Raw genomic sequence first — 20,774 nt, 5'->3', positions numbered from 1 at the left:
TTCATCACCAACATAGAAGGGGGTTCTTTACTGTAAGAGCAGTGAGACTGTGGAACTCTCTGCCTGAGGATGTGGTGATGGCAAAATCCATAGAGGAGTTTAAAAGGGGACTTGATGTCTTTCTGGAGAGGAAGGATATTATAGGCTATAAATCTAAGATTAATTGTTAATCCGGGTATACAGGCAGGTAGGAACTATTAGGGGTTGATCCAGGGAACTGTCTGATTGCCATTAGGGAGTCGGGAAGGGATTTTTTCCCCAAAAGGGCTAATTGGCTTCTGCTCTTGTTTTTTTTTTTGCCTTCCTCTGGATCAACAAAACAGGAGGCTAGACAGGCTGGACTAGATGGACATGGTCTTCATTTCAGCCTTACGAACTATGTTACTATGGTATAAATGGGCCTTTATCAGTCAGCAGGAGACAACGTGATAAATCTGTTACATTTAAAAACCGTTTAGCCCTTCTTGTAAACGACTGCACGAGCGCTGACATCACCGCTAAAGGTAATCAGCGCTTTTGCTGAGCGTTTACACAGAAAGACTTGCCGCTGGATCGCAGGCTTCTCGCTCAGCGCTTCACCTCCTATGTGAAAACAACCGTGAACGACAAATGAGCTATTTTTTTTACATTCACATTGAAATATCACTCAAATTCATTAATTTGAACGAATTTTGAGCAATAATAGTTACCTGTGAATTGGCCATAAGTTTGCACTAATTAGAGAGTATTTGTAAACAGCGACTCAACTGTGGCAGGTTTATTAACATTTCTAATGTATTATGCTTCAGAGCTGCACTCACAATTCTACTGGTGGAATCACTGTGTACAAACACTACTTATCCTGCATTGATATGCATGTACACAGTGACTCCACCTGCAGAATAGTGAGTGCAGCTCTGGAGTATAATACAGGATGTAACTCAGGATCAGTACAGGATAAGTAATGTATGTACACAGTGACTCCAGCAGCAGAATAGTGAGTGCAGCTCTGGAGTATAATACAGGATGTAACTCAGGATCAGTACAGGATAAGTAATGTATGTACACAGTGACTCCACCAGCAGAATAGTGAGTGCAGCTCTGGAGTACAATATAGGATATAACTCAGGATAAGTACAGGATAAGTAATGTATGTCCACAGGGATTCCACCAGCAGAATAGTGAGTGCAGCTCTGGAGTAAAATATAGGATGTAACTCAGGATCAGTGCAGGATAAGTAATGTATGTACACAGTGACTCCACCAGCAGAATAGTGAGTGCAGCTCTGGAGTATAATACAGGATGTAACTCAGGGTCAATACAGGATAAGTAATGTATGTACACAGTGACTCCACCAGCAGAATAGTGAGTGCAGCTCTGGAGTATAATACAGGATGTAACTCAGGATCAGTAATGTATGTACACAGTGACTCCACTAGCAGAATAGTGAGTGCAGCTCTGGAGTATAATACAGGATGTAACTCAGAATCAGTACAGGATAAGTAATGTATGTACAAAGTGACTCCACCTGCAGAACAGTGAGTGCAGCTCTGGAGTATAATACGGGATGTAATGTATGTTGCAACATTGCTCAATCTGTTGTAGGAACACCAGAGATTTCCACATCACACATCCAGATTTAGTGGGGAATTGTTCTGGACACTTGTGAACTAAGGAACTTACTGGGGACCGATCTCCCAAAACCACCAGCGATAAGAACAATTTCACAGTAAATGTTTAAGAAAAATTAGCTTCAGTTTTATTTCAAGACCAAACAGAGAACCGGTGACTGACGAGTATTTTGTGTTAAGAGGCTGCAGAATCCACTGAGGGGAAATCATGAGATCTGAATATTGACAAGACACCATCACCCGCCCCGACGCCTTCGCCATCACTTGTCCTTCTCTTTCTGCTCTTTCTCCTTCTTTTCCCGCTCAACCTTCGCTTCTTCCTCTTCGTGAAGTTTGATCAGTTCTTCCACCTCCTTCTGTTTCAAGACCCGGATTTTCGTCTTCCCAGCCTCACGTGTTAATGTGGCGATCTCAACTGAAACAAGAAGGAGGTTATATTTAAAGGGAAAGTCTGGGACGGAGGAACAAGAGGACCTAGCAACTGTATGTGTCTTAAAGGAATTGTCCATTCATGCAACAGCAGGATATAGAATGGGGATCTGGAGCATCTAGCAATGAAGGCAGCAGCAGTTGCAAGTGCCCACAGCCACATCATTCCTTTCAATGCGACCACCTGAGATAGTCGAGGGCTTGAACTTGGCAGTTCCAATGAAATGAATAAGATGGCGATGCACATGTAGGGGGTTATCCAAGATTAAAAAAACATGGTTGCTTCCTTCCAGAAGCAGCGCCACACCTGTTTGTGAGGTTGTGTCTGGAATTGCAGCTCAATAAAGTGAATGGATTTTATGGCCATACCACATACAACCTGGTGGTGGCACTGTTTGTGGAAAGGAGAAGCCATGTTTTTTTTTTCTAATGCTAAACATGTCATTTAAAGAACCACAGTCACGCTAAAAATCACAGACATTGCCGACATTAAAGCGACCCTCTCGGCCTGAACAAAGATGACTGTAGCATTTCGCTGACTATCTGATGCACATTGTGCATTTATATGCATTGGCAGTCTAATACACTGCATGTTACTCTGAATGGTCAGTACTGCTCTTGTGGGCAGCATTGGTCAATCAAAGCAGCAGTAGTGTCTTATACTAACGATCCATACTAATTAATGCACAGTTTGCATCAGGCAAAGAAGATGGTGTGGCCATCTTTGTTTGTCCAGGCCCAGAGGGTCACTTTAAATGATCCGAGTCAAAATATGATCTCAGGGAAACCCCCTTTATTACAGAAGACAGTGCCAGTTGTCCCTGCCTGGTAATTTGGCTGCACATGCACACTGACCCTCCACAGAAACAATGGAGACTGCCAAATGTGAGTGTTCTACTAGCTCCAACCTTCCCATTCATTTCTATGGATGCTGTTGACTGATCCCACCACCGAGCAACTGGACGATTAGTCTGCAAGGAAGCTGAATAGGAGCCAGTGCTGCACTGTTGTGAGGCAGGAGGGAGTCTCCGATCCTGCAGACTTGTGACTCCGCCTCTCACCTTTCTCAGCAGACAGTTTACTGACGTCCATCGTCTTGTTAAGAACTTTAACAGCTAAAGCCAGCGCCGACTTCAGGGTCATTTCTCCTTCCTTGTAATCTTGTTTCAGCATTGAGACTGCAGCCTGTGGACAGAAATAGCGACACAATCAATAACATTATCACATTGATGACTAATATAGGTATTGCTGTTTTTTTAAAATCTAGTGTAGCTAGGGTTTATCGGGGCAGGTCTTATTATCGGGGAAACTCAGTAGGTAGGCCCTGCTAGATGCAGGGTCTAACAGGGTTGTAAGTATTGCTGTACATTCTACTAACGATCAAAACAAAAGAAACTTCAAGGCCCATAATGAGACAAAAGGAAAAAGTATAATAAAAGTGTAAATTAAAAACGCAAACTTAAAACCCTCCTCTTCAGTCTTTATGTAAAGAAATCTAAGAGAGAACTCCCCCCCCCCCCCCCGCCCCCACAACATGGAAAGTGCTGCATTTGTAAAGACCCTGATAAATGGAGAAAAAAAAAAGTTATAACACTATTTGCCGGTCTCGGTGAATACCATGAAAAACAAAAAATATATATATACTTTTATACCCGGCCTCACAAAGAGGATTAAAAAGTTGTAAGAAGCAAAAAAATGATACCATTAAAAATTACAGTGCGTTCTGCAAAAAAAAAAAATTAAAAAAATCACGATTCCATCAATGGAAAAATAAACCCATTGTGGCTCTTTAAATGTGGCGATACAAAAAGAAAAAAGTTATTTACAGGGGTTAGCAAACTTAAAGGGGTTGTCTCGAGGAAGCAGTGAATTTTTTTTTTTTTGCCCAGTCCCCCTTATTAAGCAAACATTACTAAGCCCCCCTGTAAATGACTTTTCTAGCTGGTCTGTACTTACCGTTCCAGCGTTTCAGCAACTTATAAAAAGTTTCCCCAAGATGGCCGCCGGCTCTTTTCCCGTCGCTTGCTGTAGCCCGACGTGCGCGCTCCCGAGACGCTACCAGCTGTGTCTCCCTGACAACCAGACGCCCCGCAGCCGCCGACCGGACCCACCGCGGCCGCCGACCACGGCACACACTCTTGGGCCACAGTCACCCACCGCCAGGCAGCAGGTAACCGGCGCTAAGCCCTGGCTCCCCCGCGCTAGGCCCCGGGGACCCAGCGGCAGGCCCCGGGGCCCCAGCGGCAGTCCGTCACTCGTCACCCCCGTCAGTCTGTCACCCATCACTTACCTGGGCGGCTTCTCGGCTGCTGGGCTGGGCTTCTCGGCTGGGCGGCTCAAGTTTCTGCACCTTCCTCTAACAGAGGATGGTAGCAGAATGGCCGCTCCAGCGCGCTCCCGAGAAGATACAGCTCGTCTGCGCATGCGCACAAGAGCTGTAGCGGCGAGCACACTGAAGCGGCTCGTGCTCAGAGCAGAAGACTGGACTGCGCCAGCGCGTCTAAAAAAGCAAGCCGCCAGCGAAATTAGACGGAGCCATGGAGACGAGGACGCTAGCAACGGAGCAGGTAAGTGGAATAACTTCTGTATGGCTCATATTTAATGCACGATGTACATTACAAAGTGCATTAATATGGCCATACGGAAGTGTATAACCCCACTTGATTTCACGACACAACCCCTTTAAGCATCCCCACTCAGAGACCTCTGGGGGGCGTTCTGCTCCAAAAGAGACGAAAATCAGACAAAGGCCACTTCAGATGATGCGCTCGCCATTTATAAAAGAAAAAAATATAAAAAGTTGCCGATAGGTGGCGCTGTAGCTATGCAAATTTAGCTACAAATGTTCAGTTTTCAACAACGCTCTTAATTCACAAAACCATGCATTAAGACTGCAGCTTTTGGCTAATCTTGCATACAAAAGAATGAAATAAAAATAGATAAAAATATCTTGTTTACAGAAATGAAAACCACGAATCATCCCACAATAAACAAGCCCCTCGTACAGCTCTATCGATACAATCAAAAAGTTATAGCTATTAGAATGCAACTATGCAAAAGCCCTTATTTATTTATTATAAAGGGGTTTTCCGGGACTTTATTATTGATGACATATTCTCAGGATAGTCATCCATAGTTCATGGGTGCGCCGCTCAGGATCTCCGCTGATCAGCTGACCAAAGAGGCTGCAGTTTCTTCTCAGGCGACTGCCGTCACGTTCATCGTTCACCTGTCCCGGGAATAGCCCAGTTCTATTCAAGTGAGCTGCTTTACCCAGCACAGCCACTAAACAATGTACAGCACTGTGCCACACAGACTAAATTGACAGCGGCGCTCACTGAAGCTGATCAGCATGGATTCCAAGCAATGGATCCCTGCCGATCCCACTAATAATGACCCATCTTGAGGATAGGTCACCAATAGTTTACTCCCGAAAACCCCTTTAAGTGTGCAAAAATAGTAAAACATAAAACACATATACAAATGTGGTATCGCTGTAAGGCCAGCATCGCATGGGGTGGAATTTGCTATGGAGTGTCAATAGAGGACATTCCGCAGCACTCCTTGGTGCAGAACCCCCCCCACAATAGAAGAGGTGGAATCCACTGCAGCCAATTAACATGCTGAGGATATAAATCCCGCACCGCATGTTAGTTTCTGCATGGATTTTGGGCGGATGTTTTTCGCAGCTTGTGAACAAGATTTTGAAACTCTCCTTCACATTGCTGCGACTGTAAATGCTGCAGATGTTCCGTGCGGAGGGTCAGCAAAGAAAGTCCGTGGCAATTCTCCCCGTGTGAACATAGCCGGATTTCCTGCATCGGCATAAATTAGGCCATCAGGTTACCATTTATACTGCAAGGCCAACGCTCCTAAAACCAAAACCCTCAGAAACAATGGCAGAAGGTCTGCCTGCCCCCCACGTTACTACATGTACTCAAACATGATGCTCTTAAGAATGTACGACTCGTTCCAGAAAAACTAGGATGATAGGAAAGTCAAAAAAAAGTGATTGCGTTCCAAGGCCATGATGAAAAAAATATAAAATAAAATTGGTTGCTAATTAGGGCCTGAAATGGGTCAGTCATTAAGGGGTTAAAGGGATATTAACATATAGCAATCATGAGTGCAACTTCCTGAATACGAAGGCCGTATTTACACGGTTGATAGCAAATTGCATCCAAGATTGTCTGGGTTGCACAATCTTGGATGCAATTTGCTATGGGCCGTGTAAATACGGCCTTCGTATTGAGGAAGTTAATCACACATTCACGCTGTCCGTGTGCGGTGCGATACGCGACAACCTCACATTGCAAGTCCTATTCTCCATTAAGAATCGCACAAAAATAGGACCCGCTTCATCTTTTCCATCTTGCACTATCGGTGTGAGAAAAAGCCCGTTGTAAACTGACCCATAGAAAACAATGGCATACTCCAAAGCGCGAGTTCTGTGCGTCTCGCAATTGTACAGAACTCGCACGGTTTTCTCAGCTCAAATCTTTCAATTCTTCAAGAACTCTGATCTCTGTCTGTGAATGGAAGGTGCAGTATATCACAGCAAACCCCGTTGGACATGATCAAGACAGATTTTCAAACCCCCATTGACTGACAGCAAGCAGAAGTCTTTCAACTGGTGAAGAATTAACACACAAAATGTAAACTATGCGGTGTCATGTGACCAGAGCGCCGCCGATGGGAGAAATACCACTTACTGCGCTGTTGTTGCCGATGCATGTGGCTTTCCAGCCTCCGTAGTTCCCACTTGGATCGCTCTGATACAGCTGAAAACCGTAATGCTTGTCCCAGCCGATGTAGAGAAGTGAGACGCCAAACGGCCGCTTACCTGCGGAGCACAAAACGCACACGTCACCATCCATCCAAAGACCACACAGAGTTAGAGCGGCGATCCTGGACCCACAAACAGCGCCAAGAACCGGACATGTATATCCCATTATAAAGGAGAACTACCGGAGCAGACAAACCATTATCGGGGCCGACAAATATAATGCCCCTCTTCTCCCATGTCCCCATGATAACACTTCCTGTCCTGAGCTCAGGCTTCATTAGGACATTGTATGACCCCAAATCACCATCAATGTCCATGGTGTCACTGGCCTGAATATTGGAGTTGTGTTTGTATAGGTGCGGGCATCCATAAGAATGCTGACTGGAATCAATGACAGAGCGGACCGAGCCCAGAAGTAGTCAGAACTTTTATAGGGAACTTCTGGAAGTTCTCCTTTAGATTCTAATAGAAAGGACCACAAAAACAGGTGACCAAGTAAAAAGATTACTCACCTCCGAACTGCGTGTACGCCTGCTTAATGTCGCACAGCGCCGTCACCAGCTGCTCACACGGGATTGGCTCCTGGTACTGAAGCAGATATCTGGGGGTGAAAGCGGGAAGATTAATCTCCACCTGAACCAGTCGCCATACCATAGGGTAGTGCGGGAATATTACTAATGGCGACAATATCCTCAGGATCAATCATCAATAATCGATTGGCGAGGCCCCGACACTCAGGATCCCAGCAATCAGCAGACTGCCAGGCCCACTGTCACTGTAGACAGCGATGGGAGCAGATAGTGCAGCAGCCTGGGTTGGTACTGCACTGAATTTAATGGGAGCTGTGCCTGTAGTACCAAGCCGGGCCACTGCATTGTTGACAGCGCTATCTGCTTCCACCTCTTTTTGCACTGACAATGGGCCCAGCAATGATGATCTATCCTAAGGAAAGGTCTGGACTGCCTCTTTAACCCCTTAAGGACTGCCCCTTTTTTGTCCCCATTTTCAGTCTTTCCTCCCTAATCATTTAATGTACTGAAAACCTTTCCAAAATTTTAAAGCGGAGTGAAATGGAAAAAAAACTATTCTGCCATCTTGGGGGGGGGGGGGGGGGGGGGGGGGGCTTGTTTTTATGGTGTACACACTGTGGCAAAAATGCCATAACTATATTCTGTGTGTCGGTACGATTACTGCGATACCCAATGGATGGATGTTTTTTGCTGTACTACTATTTGAAAACAGAATATTCTCAAAAAAAAACACCTTTATTTTTCGGTCTGTAGTTGTACGAGGGCTCATTTTTGTGGCACATCCAGTAGTTTCTATTACTACAACTTTTTGATCGCTTATTATTACATTTTTTGTAGAAAATGGAGGGTGACCCAAAAAAAAAAAAAAATAATGCACAATTCTGGTGTTTTGTAGTTTTTTGTTCACACAACGTTCACCACGAGAGACAAATAATGAGTTACTTTAATAGATCAGACCTTTACGGACGCAGCGATGTCAGACACGCTTTGGTTTTTTCAGTATTTAGTTTTTTTCAGTATTAATACGGGTTCTTTTTTTAAACTATAATTTCCTTTTATTTTTACAAATAATTTATATTTTTTACACTTTTTTACATTTTTTTTGTCCCCATGGGGAAATTGAACTTGCAATCGTTTGATTGGTATTACATTATACCGCAATCTGCTGGCATTCTGTCAATCCATACCACAGTTATTGTTTCATAGACAATCAGCCATGGCAGCTCAGAAGGCCCCAGGTCGTCATGGCAACTGAATGGCACCTCGCGATGGCATCATGGGGTGGCATCCAGAATTTAAATGCTGTCAGAAATAACACGGCATTTAATGGGATGAAAAGCCGTGATCGCCGTATTGTGGGTAGAGGTCAGCTGTAAGAATCAGCCGGCACCCGCAGCGCACGGTGCAGGATGGGCTCCCGATCCCCGAACACACAGAACGTAATTGTATATCCTGTGTCTTTAAGAGGATAACAAAACCATCGCTCCCCCGCAGGCGGCCATTACTCCAAATCTACAGGAAAATTGTGTCAGAAATGGAGCTTCATGCCGATTGGCTGATTATATCAGTCATCCAATCAGCATGCAGCTCTCATATCAACGCCACAAACAATTCTCCAAAGTATCCCAGTTGTGCGCCAACAGGTCCACCGTCATCACACACCTCTGAGGGGGAGAAGTCAATAACCTTGTGCGAGTACAGAGTGGTACGTTTGTAACAACTGCGCAGAGAAGAACGCAGCGAGTTACCAGGTGGACATTTTTTTTTCTTGACCTATGCCAAACGTTTGATAGCCTCCGATCCTGGCAATCCAAGACGGACGCCCGCTTCTCCGACTACCCGATACGCACTGGTGATGTATTCGTAGTACCAATACCACAAGATGCTTGATTGGCCAGTGCTGCTCATGTGACCAGCACTGGCCAATCAGAGCAGTATGCAGTGTCTGTGCACTGGGAATGTATCAGTAGTCTATTAGGTGGACAGAGAAGCGGTCTGGAGAGTCGATTTAATTTGCGAACGCCATTTTCAGCTTCACGCTCATTTGTCTGACACTTTCTACATGTTTTACATTTCCAAGATCTCTGCTTACTGTCGTTGAATGGAAAGATTCTTGTCTACATAAACCCATACTGCCATAACATTTCACAGCTGAGGGTTTGTTACAGTTGTATGCAGTCCGGGCAATAACCTGTCAGCTAAACACATCAGCAGCACAAATCTTTCTGGTGCCCTTATAGTTTGCTACAATGTATCAGTCTACAGTCTGGGCTGATTGTCTAAACTGGATACAACTGGATACAACTGAAACGCCCCCTCAGCTGTGAGATGTATTAGGCCGGGCTCACACGGCAGTAAGCTTAAACCGCTGCAGCCGTCCCGCAGCGTTTTTATACCTCTGACTGCGTATGCTGGTGAAATTGTACTGCGCATGACACATACCCGCACGCTGTCACGCGCAATACACCCGATATCCGTACACGCAGCCCAAATGCCTTAAATATAACGCGGCAAATCGAACACACTGCGTTCTTTTTTACACTCACGTATTACGCAATGCCGACACGCCAATGTGAGTGGAACTGTGCAAGGCAATGTAAGTGACTGACTGCGATTTACCACGTATCACACGAACGTAAAGAAGCCATGTAATATGCGGTAAACATGCGCTTGTGTGAGTCCAGCCGGAGGTCTGCACGGGTTTTCAGTCTTTGGCTGTAAATTTGAATATTTCCGTTCACTGACAGCAAACAGAGATCCTGAAAACGGTGAGGGATCCAAACCAGACTTTTAGAAAGTGGCAGAACTTTTCATCATACGCCGCGCCGAGCGGCACGCGATCCCGCTTTCTCCACTTCTCGTACCTCTGTGCGATGACTCGGAGCTCGTTGGTCAGGACGTTGGCGTCGGACGTGATCCCAGCAACGCTGCACGCCATATCACTGAAACATAGCAGAAGGGGGCGGGGTTAGTGTCTCCACCCTGCAAGCCGCCATCTTGGAAACGCGGTCTCCACACAACTTACTCGTTCAACTTGTAAATCTTCTCGGAGAAGAAAACCTCGTCCAGCAGTTTGTGGATGTTGCGCCTCTCCGCCGCCAGCAGGACGCCATCATTGGCTAAGATGCCCAAGCAAGTGCCAGCGTGTCCGATCGCTTCCATGGCGTATTCCACCTGGTAGAGGCGACCTGCACGAGAGAACAAGTCAATGACAGCAAGCAGAGGCGGCGGGCTGGATACCATTACATGCAGAACAAGTCAACGACAGCAAGCAGAGGCGGCGAGGCGGACGCCCTTACATACAGAACAAGTCAACGACAGCCAGCAAAGACAGCGGGGCGGACGCCATTACATACAGAACAAGTCAACGACAGCAAGCAGAGGCGGCGGGGCGGACACCATTACACACAGAACAAGTCAACGACAGCAAGCAGAGGCGGCGGGCCGGACCCCATTACATACAGAACAAGTCAACGACAGCAAGCAGAGGCGGTGGGCCGGACCCCATTACATACAGAACAAGTCAACGACAGCAAGCAGAGGCGGTGGGCCGGACCCCATTACATACAGAACAAGTCAACGACAGCAAGCAGAGGCGGCGGGGCGGACGCCATTACATACAGAACAAGTCAACGACAGCAAGCAGAGGCGGACGCCATTACATACAGAACAAGTCAACGACAGCAAGCAGAGGCGGACGCCATTACATACAGAACAAGTTAACGACAGCAAGCAGAGGTGGCGGGGCGGACGCCATTACATACAGAACAAGTCAACGACAGCAAGCAGAGGCGGCGGGCCGGACCCCATTACATACAGAACAAGTCAACGACAGCAAACAGAGGTGGCGGGGCGGACGCCATTACATACAGAACAAGTCAACGACAGCAAGCAGAGGCGGCGGGTCAGACCCCCTTACATGCAGAACAAGTCAACGACAGCAAACAGAGGTGGCGGGGCGGACGCCATTACATACAGAACAAGTCAACGACAGCAAGCAGAGGCGGCGGGTCAGACCCCCTTACATGCAGAACACATCTAATAGCACAGAACATCCGACATTCCGGCACCAGTTTCCATGTTTTCTACACATTCGGGACAGTCTGATACAATGTGCGCCATTTTTTTTGCCGCCCACGGGGAACAATTACTAGCGATGGCTTCTACACGGCGGTGGAAAATGATGAGAACCGGACCTACCCTCCGGGGAGAAGATGGTCGTCCGCGAATCATATCTCCGAGACTGCGAAGAGAAGAAACAGAGGATGAGGCGAGCGATTACACACATACACGACCGTGAGGCGTCCCCTCCCCCGCATCATATACACAGGCCCCTCCGGACACCATCTTACCATTATGGGACCCTCTCTGCACAGTCACTATATTCAGCTGAGGCTCCGCCTACTGCGACAAGGAAGAAACACGTCAGATTATATTATACAATGTGCACAGGGGGCGACAACGGTCATCACAAAGGGGTTGGTAGTCATTCCAGAGCGCTGGTGGGGTCAGTGGCCAATATGGGGGGATAATAGTCACTCAAGGAGGAAGTACTGGTAGTCAGCAGGGCCAGGCATGATGAGAGGAGTAGTACAGGGCACAGACGCCAGCAGTGGTGGAGGGATACCACGTTGTCATGGTTACCTCTCACCCTCTCCGCACACTTCAGACGGTTGAACCCAGCTCTCACCTCTCCGTCTTGGGCCCTCCGGGGTTCCGTACACGATGCAACCGGCAAGAGCGCTCAGTCACTGTGCAAAACCGAAACCAACATGGCGTCCGCGCATGCCCAGAGCGCTGACAACCTGCGTGACGTGCTGACGTCAGTCGTTGAGCGGAGAGAAGGACGTGCGTCGGCCATCTTGGTTAGGGGCAAAGTTGACGCAGAAGAGAACTGAATGTACAGACACAGAAGTGCGCACAACAGAGGACACATTTATCTCCTGTCACCTCTGCCGGGAACACACGAGCGGTTTTACTCTCAGACCAATTGTCCAAGATTGGAAAATTGCAGTATGTCCAATTACAGAATCACCCATTATTCCCCATGGGTTTATTCACATTTGGACTATTACAATCGTTCTGATTTTCTGCGCACTTGCGATTTTTCTGCAATTTTTTCTGCAACTGCGTATAAAAAAACATGCTTCACTTTTTATTCATGTTTTCCATGGTTACATGTGTTAAAATCGGATCCCACATGCGTGTCATTCGGGGACTGTCCGATTTTTTAAAATACAGCCATAGACTTGCATGGGGAATTTGCATCCGAAAAGCGGAGCAAAATAAGACGTGCAGCAATTTTCTTCCCTCAGAGCGTTCGTTCAATTTAAATCCCAAGTCATGTCCGATACGCGCGCACTGATCACTGGTCCATATATCGGGCAGAAAAATCGTGTGAATGAATCCTACGGGATCGCTGCGCAAATTATTTTTCCATTCGATTTTCGGCCTGAAAAAGTTGGACAAAAATAATCCACATTATTTAGATGTTTTTATTCACACGTGTGATTTTTTTTTTTAATTGGATGAACAGTCCGAGAAAAAAAATCGCAGCATATGCGCTATTTGGTTGCGATTTTCAGCCGGAGAGTCTTTGGGAGCAATTAACGGATTGCGCTCATTCGATACTATTGCAATCTGTTTTAATCGCCGGTAATCTTGGTAACCATAAAAAAGTGTTTCCAGAATCTTTATTGACATCACGTGGGCCGCCGCGAGCGTGTAAACATCGGACGCAAAATAAATGAATATCGCACAAAAATCACAGAAAAGCAAAAAATTGGTGACTCAAAAAAAATCTGCTCATGTAAATATACATTAGGCTAACTGGACGCGGGCGGGTGCGATATGGCGCTGTGAATCATGGCTCGATTTTGCACTCTCCAACTTGCCATTTTGCCGCAGATGAGACGTGTTTTGTTTCATATCACTTCGGGAAAAAGCGATCATCCGCCGCAGCTGTCAGCCTCGTATCGCACCCTGTGCACCTCGCAGGTGGTGCGATGCAGCGGCCGGCCTATTGAAAACAAGGGGCGCTGCAATACGAGGGCACGCATATGATGGGACGTGCGTTCAAAAGAATGGGGTTCATATTCGTGCGGGGTTTGTGCATCTCGCAAGGCACAAATCACGTGATTTTCTTGGTTGTGTAAAGCGGCCTTATGGGATCACAAATCCGTGTACGTGTGAGTGCGATGGGGTTTTGTATTTTTTACTACTGGAACAACATAGAATTTTCACGCGCATTAAAAAAAATGCGCAGAGAAAACAAAATTCTCAGCTGGGCAGTTACAAGCACCTAAATACAGCGACGCGGTTGTCAGGAAACCCGAGCTTTCGCCCGTAATCGTGTAGCTTCTGTTGGGTTCCCTGTGAGATCTGCGCTGTATTTAGTATATACCTCACATGTCGCCGGGAGCATCTGCTGGAAATGGCGCCATCCGTATGCGAATCTGCACGCTGGCAAAGATATCTGCTGATGTGACACCAGTAATGGCCACCACCTCCGCCGTATCGCATCTCTGAGGGCACCAACCGTACGTGGCTTATTGCTAACATATATATACACAGCCCTTCAATAAGGCCCACTTCACACGCGCGTATTCGCATTTGCGCAACATATTGCGCTCTGAATGATGGTTTTTTTGCGTTCATATCAGCTTGTTTTAAAGTACTTTTTGCGCCCCCAAAGCGCAAAACAAAGATGTGCCGTATTGTGAGCAGACATACGCCCCTTCAGGCTGGGGTCACATGGGATGGAAGTTCAGCGGAATTCTCGCGGAATGGCCGCACCGGATAAGCACGGCTTCAAAACCCGCGGGTTTTAGAGCGGTTTCGCTGTCGGCATTGTGCTGCATTCCCCAAAGAGAGGCCGCTGTGGAAACGAACAAAAAATTGACATGCTGCGGAACTGATTTCTGCGCGGCTTGTCCGTTTACCCTCATGCTTACGTTGCGCCGTCTTGTTAAAAGTGACCTTCCGGGAATTTGTCTGAAATTTTTCACCAATTCTGCTTTCATTTCTTATACTACTGAGGTAAAATGAAACTTGTGCTGTGATTGGTTACTATGATTTAGGGCTCCTTCCCACAGACGGATTTCCGCCGCGTATTGAACCTAATAGCACAATGCTTACGGTGCGGAACTCCACCGCGGAATTTCGCACCGTAAAATCACCCGTCCTCATCTGCGGCATGCTCTATTTGCCGCAGGTGTACGCGCGGATTGCTTCCATTGCAGTCAATAGAAGCCGTCCGTCACGGTATCTTCCGCTGTAGCACAGCAGAAGATAGCGTGAAACCGCTTCCCCGCCTACCACAGCCGCGTCATATGACGCGGCCGGCGCATCATGTGACGCTGTGGGCGTGTCATATGACACGGCTGGTGCGTCACAAGCTCTATTGCGCATGCGTGCCGAAGCGTCATGCGGGACGTAGGACGCCGGATCCGCAGGTAAGTATTGGGGTCTCTGGGGGGGGGCGCCGTGACGGGCTCCATCGCAGAATTCCGCGACGGAGCCCGTCACGGCCGTGTGAAGCCGGCCTTACACAGCTTTCAGAGTTTGGTGCCCATAGCAACCAATCACAGCACAGCTTTCATTCCTCATACTGCTATGGTAAAATGAAAGCTGTGCTGTGATTGGTTGCTATTACTTATACTGCTGAGGTAAAATGAAAGCTGCGCTGTGATTGGTTGCTATGGGTAACACAGACACTTTGGGACAAAATATATCAAAATTGTGTAACAGAAAAAGTCTGTCTTATCACCCACAGCAACCAATTACAGCGGAGCTTTCATTTCTGACTCCTGTGGTAAGAGAAAAGGTGCATTGTGATTGGTTGCGTTCTCCATATCTGTAAAATGCACATTTTACTAATAAAGCAGGAAATATGAAATGCAGGCAGTATCCCGACTTTGAAGTATATTTGCACAGATCTTCTCTTAGGCTACATTCACACAGGCGTGCGCCATATCTGGCCTACAATCTCGGCCCCGTATCACCCTTGACAACATGTGATTTTCACGGCGATGCAAAGACTTTCGATTAAAAAACGCATCGCTTCTGTGTAATTGAAATCCTTATGCGCGATAGGACTGCCAGTGTTTCCCATTGATGTCAATAGGGAACATCGTATCGCATTCGCGGGCGCATCGCGTTGAACATGTCTTTCAAGGTCCCATTGAAAACAATGGGCGAGGCTCTCCGACGGAACGCTCAACAAATGTAACACGCCACAATTTGTTTTCCTTGCGGTAAAAATTTGCTTATGTGAATTAATCCATTCAAAGGAATGGATTTCATATTCGCGCGAGTATTCTGCGCATCACATCGCATAAAACTCACGCAAGAATATCACTTTGGTGAATAACACCTTAGCTTCATTAATCTGCGCCATAATCTTCGCCCATTGCAATTTTCATAGGAAACCTGACACAATTTGTACAGTTAGCCCGGATTCTCGCGGGTGTATTTGCGCCATTCTCACACACAACACTTCCTACAGCGTTTACCACAGCGTTTAAAATGCCACGGTAAACGCTGTAAAGCGCCTCCATTGATTCCAGTGTGGCTTCTCATAAGACTTTCTAACTGCGTTTTTGAGTGCGGTCGGTTCTATTCTCAGCGCTTTTAAATGTGATTCGTCCTCCATTGATATCACTGGGGAGCGTTTTCAACGCTGTCAAAAACGTGGTAGAACGCTGCGTACAGCGTTTCATCGTGTCTTTGACCCCAGCGGTCTATGCCACCGAGAGGGAAAGTAAAACTGGTGACGTCATCGCTTTCTTTGCCTGCGTTTTAAGTCCGCTGAAAGTGCAGTAACAACACAGGCAAATACTCCTACTGAGCGCTGTACCAAGCAGCGCCGCCCTCGTAAAAACGCTGCGTTTACAAACGCCTGTGTGAGTGCAGCCTCAGACGTTTCATTCGGCGCAAATTTTTTCCCGTGCGCAAATCCACAAGCCATTGGGTGCGGAAAACGTACAGTAAAATACGCCGATGCGATAGTAAGAAAAACATAGGTACACAAAAACCCTACACTCATGCGTGCGCAAATACGCATGCGCTTGTGTGAATCCAGCCATTATTGAGCAATGTTTGAGTTTTGTAGTGAGATAATCACCCGGTATAACGCACAATATCAGGGCTTAAGGCCCATTTAGACACAACGATTATCTCTCAAAATTCCCTCAAAAGCCATCTTTTGAGCTATAATCGTTGCGTGTAAATGTGCACCCATCATGCACTTTTCGTGCACTGTTCGTTCATCACTGACTTTAAGCAAGCTTAAAGTCAACGATGAGCCTTATCAGTGCCGCACGCTGAGTTCTCACTGGGATACCAGCTGATAGCTCCAGAAACAAAGCAGCTTTTTGCAGATAACAGCGCTCCTGCTGTCATCTGCACACAGCAGGAGCCTTAATTTACACACTAATGAACTCTTAAGTAGCTAATTAGCTACTCAAACGTTTATGCAAACTGATCGCTCAAAACTGTCACTCTAACTGCCGTTTGAGTGAATTTTCAGCGATCATCTTTCAGTGTGAATGGGCCCTTACTCACATGAACACGTTTGTGCACACAATGCGCAGAGAATAGAATTGCGCAATTTTGCGGGGAGCATAAACACACCAGGACTAATAAAAGCTGCACAGCCTTTTAAATAATGTCGCAGCTGCGACCTGCGCCAATGGGAACGGTCCTCGGCATCGCAAGAAACACAGTAAAAAGCGCAGAAAAGGTCGCACTGCCGCGGGTGTTTTGGCACTTCCGCATGTCTGAAGGAGCCCTTGTGGTTTCTCTCCTCTGAAGAGTTCTTATAGATATAGAACATATATATAGAATCTATATGAAGGTAATGGCAGACATCCACATACTAACAGAAGCCTGTATTAGTTACGTCCTACCCACTAGAAGAAGATTCCTGCTTCTTTCGGGTACCCCTGGTATATGGCCCTTTAACTCGCCTTCCCCCTGCCTCTTTCATCTCCCGTACTCCCTGTCCATTAAAGAAGTGGAGGGTAGACTTAACCCCTCGCAGTCCTTACCACTCTTCCAATACGGTTGAGTGACACATTTCATAAACACAAAGTATTGGCAGACAAAGGGATTGAATAGAACTAATAAACATGGCTGTTCTCTTCCAAATACAGCGCCACACCCATCCTCAGGTTATGCATAGTACTGCAGCTCAGACCCATTATCGCCAAAGGATTAGAGCTGCAGTACCAGATACAGCTCATGGATAGATGTGGTGCTGTTCTTCAAAAAAAAACAGCTATTTTCTTAGTTCTTTATGACCCGTTTAAAGACACAGCGACAAAACAGGGAGTATTTTATTTCATTTTATTAGGAAATGCTCTTTAAGGAGTTAAAACAAAATTTTCACTTTTGTAAATCTGATGAATGAATTTTGTTGTTTTTCTAACCAAAATAATCCTCAATCTGCCAGTCTTCTCACATAGACTAATGAGAAAGTGAGATTTTATCTAGAGTGACAATATTTAGTAGGATTTCATCAGAATGTACAGAATTAGTCTCCTCATTTGCATTGTTAATGATGCACAACACCTGTAGAGACTGGCAAGTGCAGAATGAATCCATTGCTCTGCCAGTCAGTGTCTCACGTCTATACTACAGCTCTTTCAGGAAATGCAGCACTGGCTCCAAATGTATGTGCGCCCCACTGCGACACTTGTCCAGAGCTTCCCTGATTTTTTCAGAGCTAAGACATAAACTGTAGATGAGGTTGTAGTTATTGATGATCTGCTTGGCTCTTTCTGCCTCTACTAGACCTAAGAGCAGAAAAAAAGGGATAAAAATCAAATATAATCAGATCTACAGGTAGTTATGAGAGTCTAAGAGTTATTAGAAACCATTCTTATATTACCAATCATTGGAAGATAGACAATATTTACTACAGCAACTGTAATATAACTACTATAATACTACACCATACCTACAAGAATATAGCTACTATAATACTGCCCCCTATGTATAAGTATATAACTACTATAATACTGCTCTTATGTATAAGAATATAACTACTATAATACTGCCACCTCTGTACAAGAATATAACTACTATAATGCTGCCCCTATGTACAAGAATATAACTGCTATAATACTGCCCTCTATGCACAAGAATATAACTTTTATAATACTGCCCCCTATGTACCAGAATATAACTGCTATAATACTGCCCCCTATGTACAAGAATATAACTACTATAATACTGCCCTATGTAAAAAAATATAACTACTATAATACTGCCCCTATGTACAAGAATATAACTGCTATAATACTGCCCTCTATGTACAAGAATATAACTTTTATAATACTGCCCCCTATGTACCAGAATATAACTGCTATAATACTGCCCCCTATGTACCAGAATATAACTACTATAATACTGCTCCCTATGTGCAAGAATATAACTACTATAATACTGCCCCTATGTACAAGAATATAACTACTATAATACTGCCCCCTATGTACAAGAATATAACTACTATAATACTGCTCCACATGTACAAGAATATAACTACTATAATACTGCTCCCTATGTACAAGAATATAACTACTATAATACTGCCCCTATGTACAAGAATATAACTACTATATTACTGCCCAATGTACAAGAATTTAACTACTATAATACTGCTCCCTATGTACAAGAATATAACTACTATAATACTGCCCCCTATGTGCAAGAATATATCTACTATAATACTGCCCCTTATGTACTAGAATATAACTGCTATAATACTGCCTGCTATGTAAAAGAATATAACTACTATAATGCTACTCCCTATGTGGAAGAATATAACTACTATAATATTGCCCCCGATGTCCAAGAATATAACTATTATAATACTGCCCCTATGTACAAGAATATAACTACTATAATACTGCCCCTATGTACAAGAATATAACTACTATAATACTGCCTCCTATTTACAAGAATATAAATACTATAATACTGCCCCCTATGTGCAAGAATATAACTACTATAATACTGCCCCCTATGTACTAGAATATAACTACTATAATACTGCCCGCTATGTACAAGAATATAACTACTATAATACTGCCCCTTATGTACAATAATATTTCTATTATAATACTGCCCCTATGTACAAGAATATAACTACTATAATACTGCCCTATATGTACAAGAATATAACTACTATAATACTACCCCCTATATACAAGAATATAACTACTATAATACTGCTCCCTATGTACAAGAATATAACTACTATATTACTGCCCCCTCTGTACAAGAATGTAATTAGTATAATACTGCCCCTATGTACAAGAATATAACTGCTATAATACTGCTCCCTATGTACAAGAATATAACAACTATAATAATGCCCCCTATGCACAAGAATATAACAACTATAATACTGTCCTCCTATGTACAAGAATATAACTACTATAATACTGCCCCCCTATGTACAAGAATATAACTACTATAATACTGTCTCCTATGTACAAGAATATAACTACTATACTACTGCCCCTATGTACAAGAATATAACTACTATAATACTGCCTCTATGTACAAGAATATAACTACTATAATACTGCCTCCTATGTACAAGAACATCATTACTTTAATACTGCCTCCTATGTACAAGAATATAGCTACAATAATACTGCTCCCTATGTACAAGAATATAACTACTATAATACTGCCCCTATGATCAAGAATATAACTACTATAATACAGCCCCTATATACAAGAATATAACTACTATAATACAGCCCTCTATGTACAAGAATGTAACTAGTATAATACTGCCCCTATGTACAAGAATATAACTGCTATAATACTGCCCCCTATGTACAAGAATATAACTACTATAATACTGCCCACTATGTACAAGAATATAACAACTATAATACTGTCCTCCTATGTACAAGAATATAACTACTATAATACTTTCTCCTATGTACAAGAATATAACTACTATAATACTGCCCCTATGTACAAGAGTATAACTACTATAATACTGCCTCTATGTACAAGAATATAACTACTATAATACTGCCTCCTATGTACAAGAATATAACTACTATAATACTGCTCCCTAAGTACAAGAATATAACTACTATAATACTGCCCCCTATGATCAAGAATATAACTACTATAATTCTGCTCCTATGTACAATAATATAACTACTATAATACTGCTCCCCATGTACAAGAATATAACTACTATAATACTGCCTCCTATGTACAAGAATATAACTACTATAATACTGCCCCCTATGTATAAGAATATAACTATTATAATACTGACTCATATATACAAGTATATAACTACTTTAATACTGCCCCCTATGTACAAGAATATAACTACTATAATACTGCCCCCTATGTACAATAATATAACTACTATAATACTAC

At 44.5% G+C, this 20,774-nt stretch overlaps 1 protein-coding gene across 3 annotated transcripts; it reads right to left on the bottom strand.

The window, feature by feature from the left end:
• Window positions 1-1,715: 1,715 nt before the first annotated feature.
• On the bottom strand, window positions 1,716-12,154 carry PSMA4 (proteasome 20S subunit alpha 4). 3 transcript variants are annotated; one of them, XM_066597749.1, is made up of 9 exons: window positions 12,046-12,154; window positions 11,708-11,759; window positions 11,556-11,598; window positions 10,381-10,543; window positions 10,220-10,297; window positions 7,338-7,426; window positions 6,752-6,882; window positions 3,101-3,224; window positions 1,716-2,025 (listed from the first exon to the last, which is right to left on the bottom strand). In XM_066597749.1, the coding sequence occupies exons 2-9, from the start codon at window positions 11,708-11,710 to the stop codon at window positions 1,871-1,873; spliced, it is 786 nt and encodes a 261-aa protein (XP_066453846.1). In that variant the 5' UTR covers window positions 11,711-11,759; window positions 12,046-12,154; the 3' UTR covers window positions 1,716-1,870. The 3 variants fall into 3 exon arrangements, with proteins under 3 accessions (XP_066453846.1, XP_066453847.1, XP_066453848.1); XM_066597750.1 differs by having other exon boundaries at window positions 11,708-11,756; window positions 12,046-12,146; XM_066597751.1 differs by having other exon boundaries at window positions 12,000-12,126.
• Window positions 12,155-20,774: the final 8,620 nt, after the last annotated feature.

Source organism: Eleutherodactylus coqui, chromosome 3 (genome assembly GCF_035609145.1).
Source record: "Eleutherodactylus coqui strain aEleCoq1 chromosome 3, aEleCoq1.hap1, whole genome shotgun sequence".
In the NCBI taxonomy this organism is placed as follows: Eukaryota; Metazoa; Chordata; class Amphibia; order Anura; family Eleutherodactylidae; genus Eleutherodactylus; species Eleutherodactylus coqui.
This window is presented reverse-complemented; position numbering and strand designations above follow the sequence as displayed.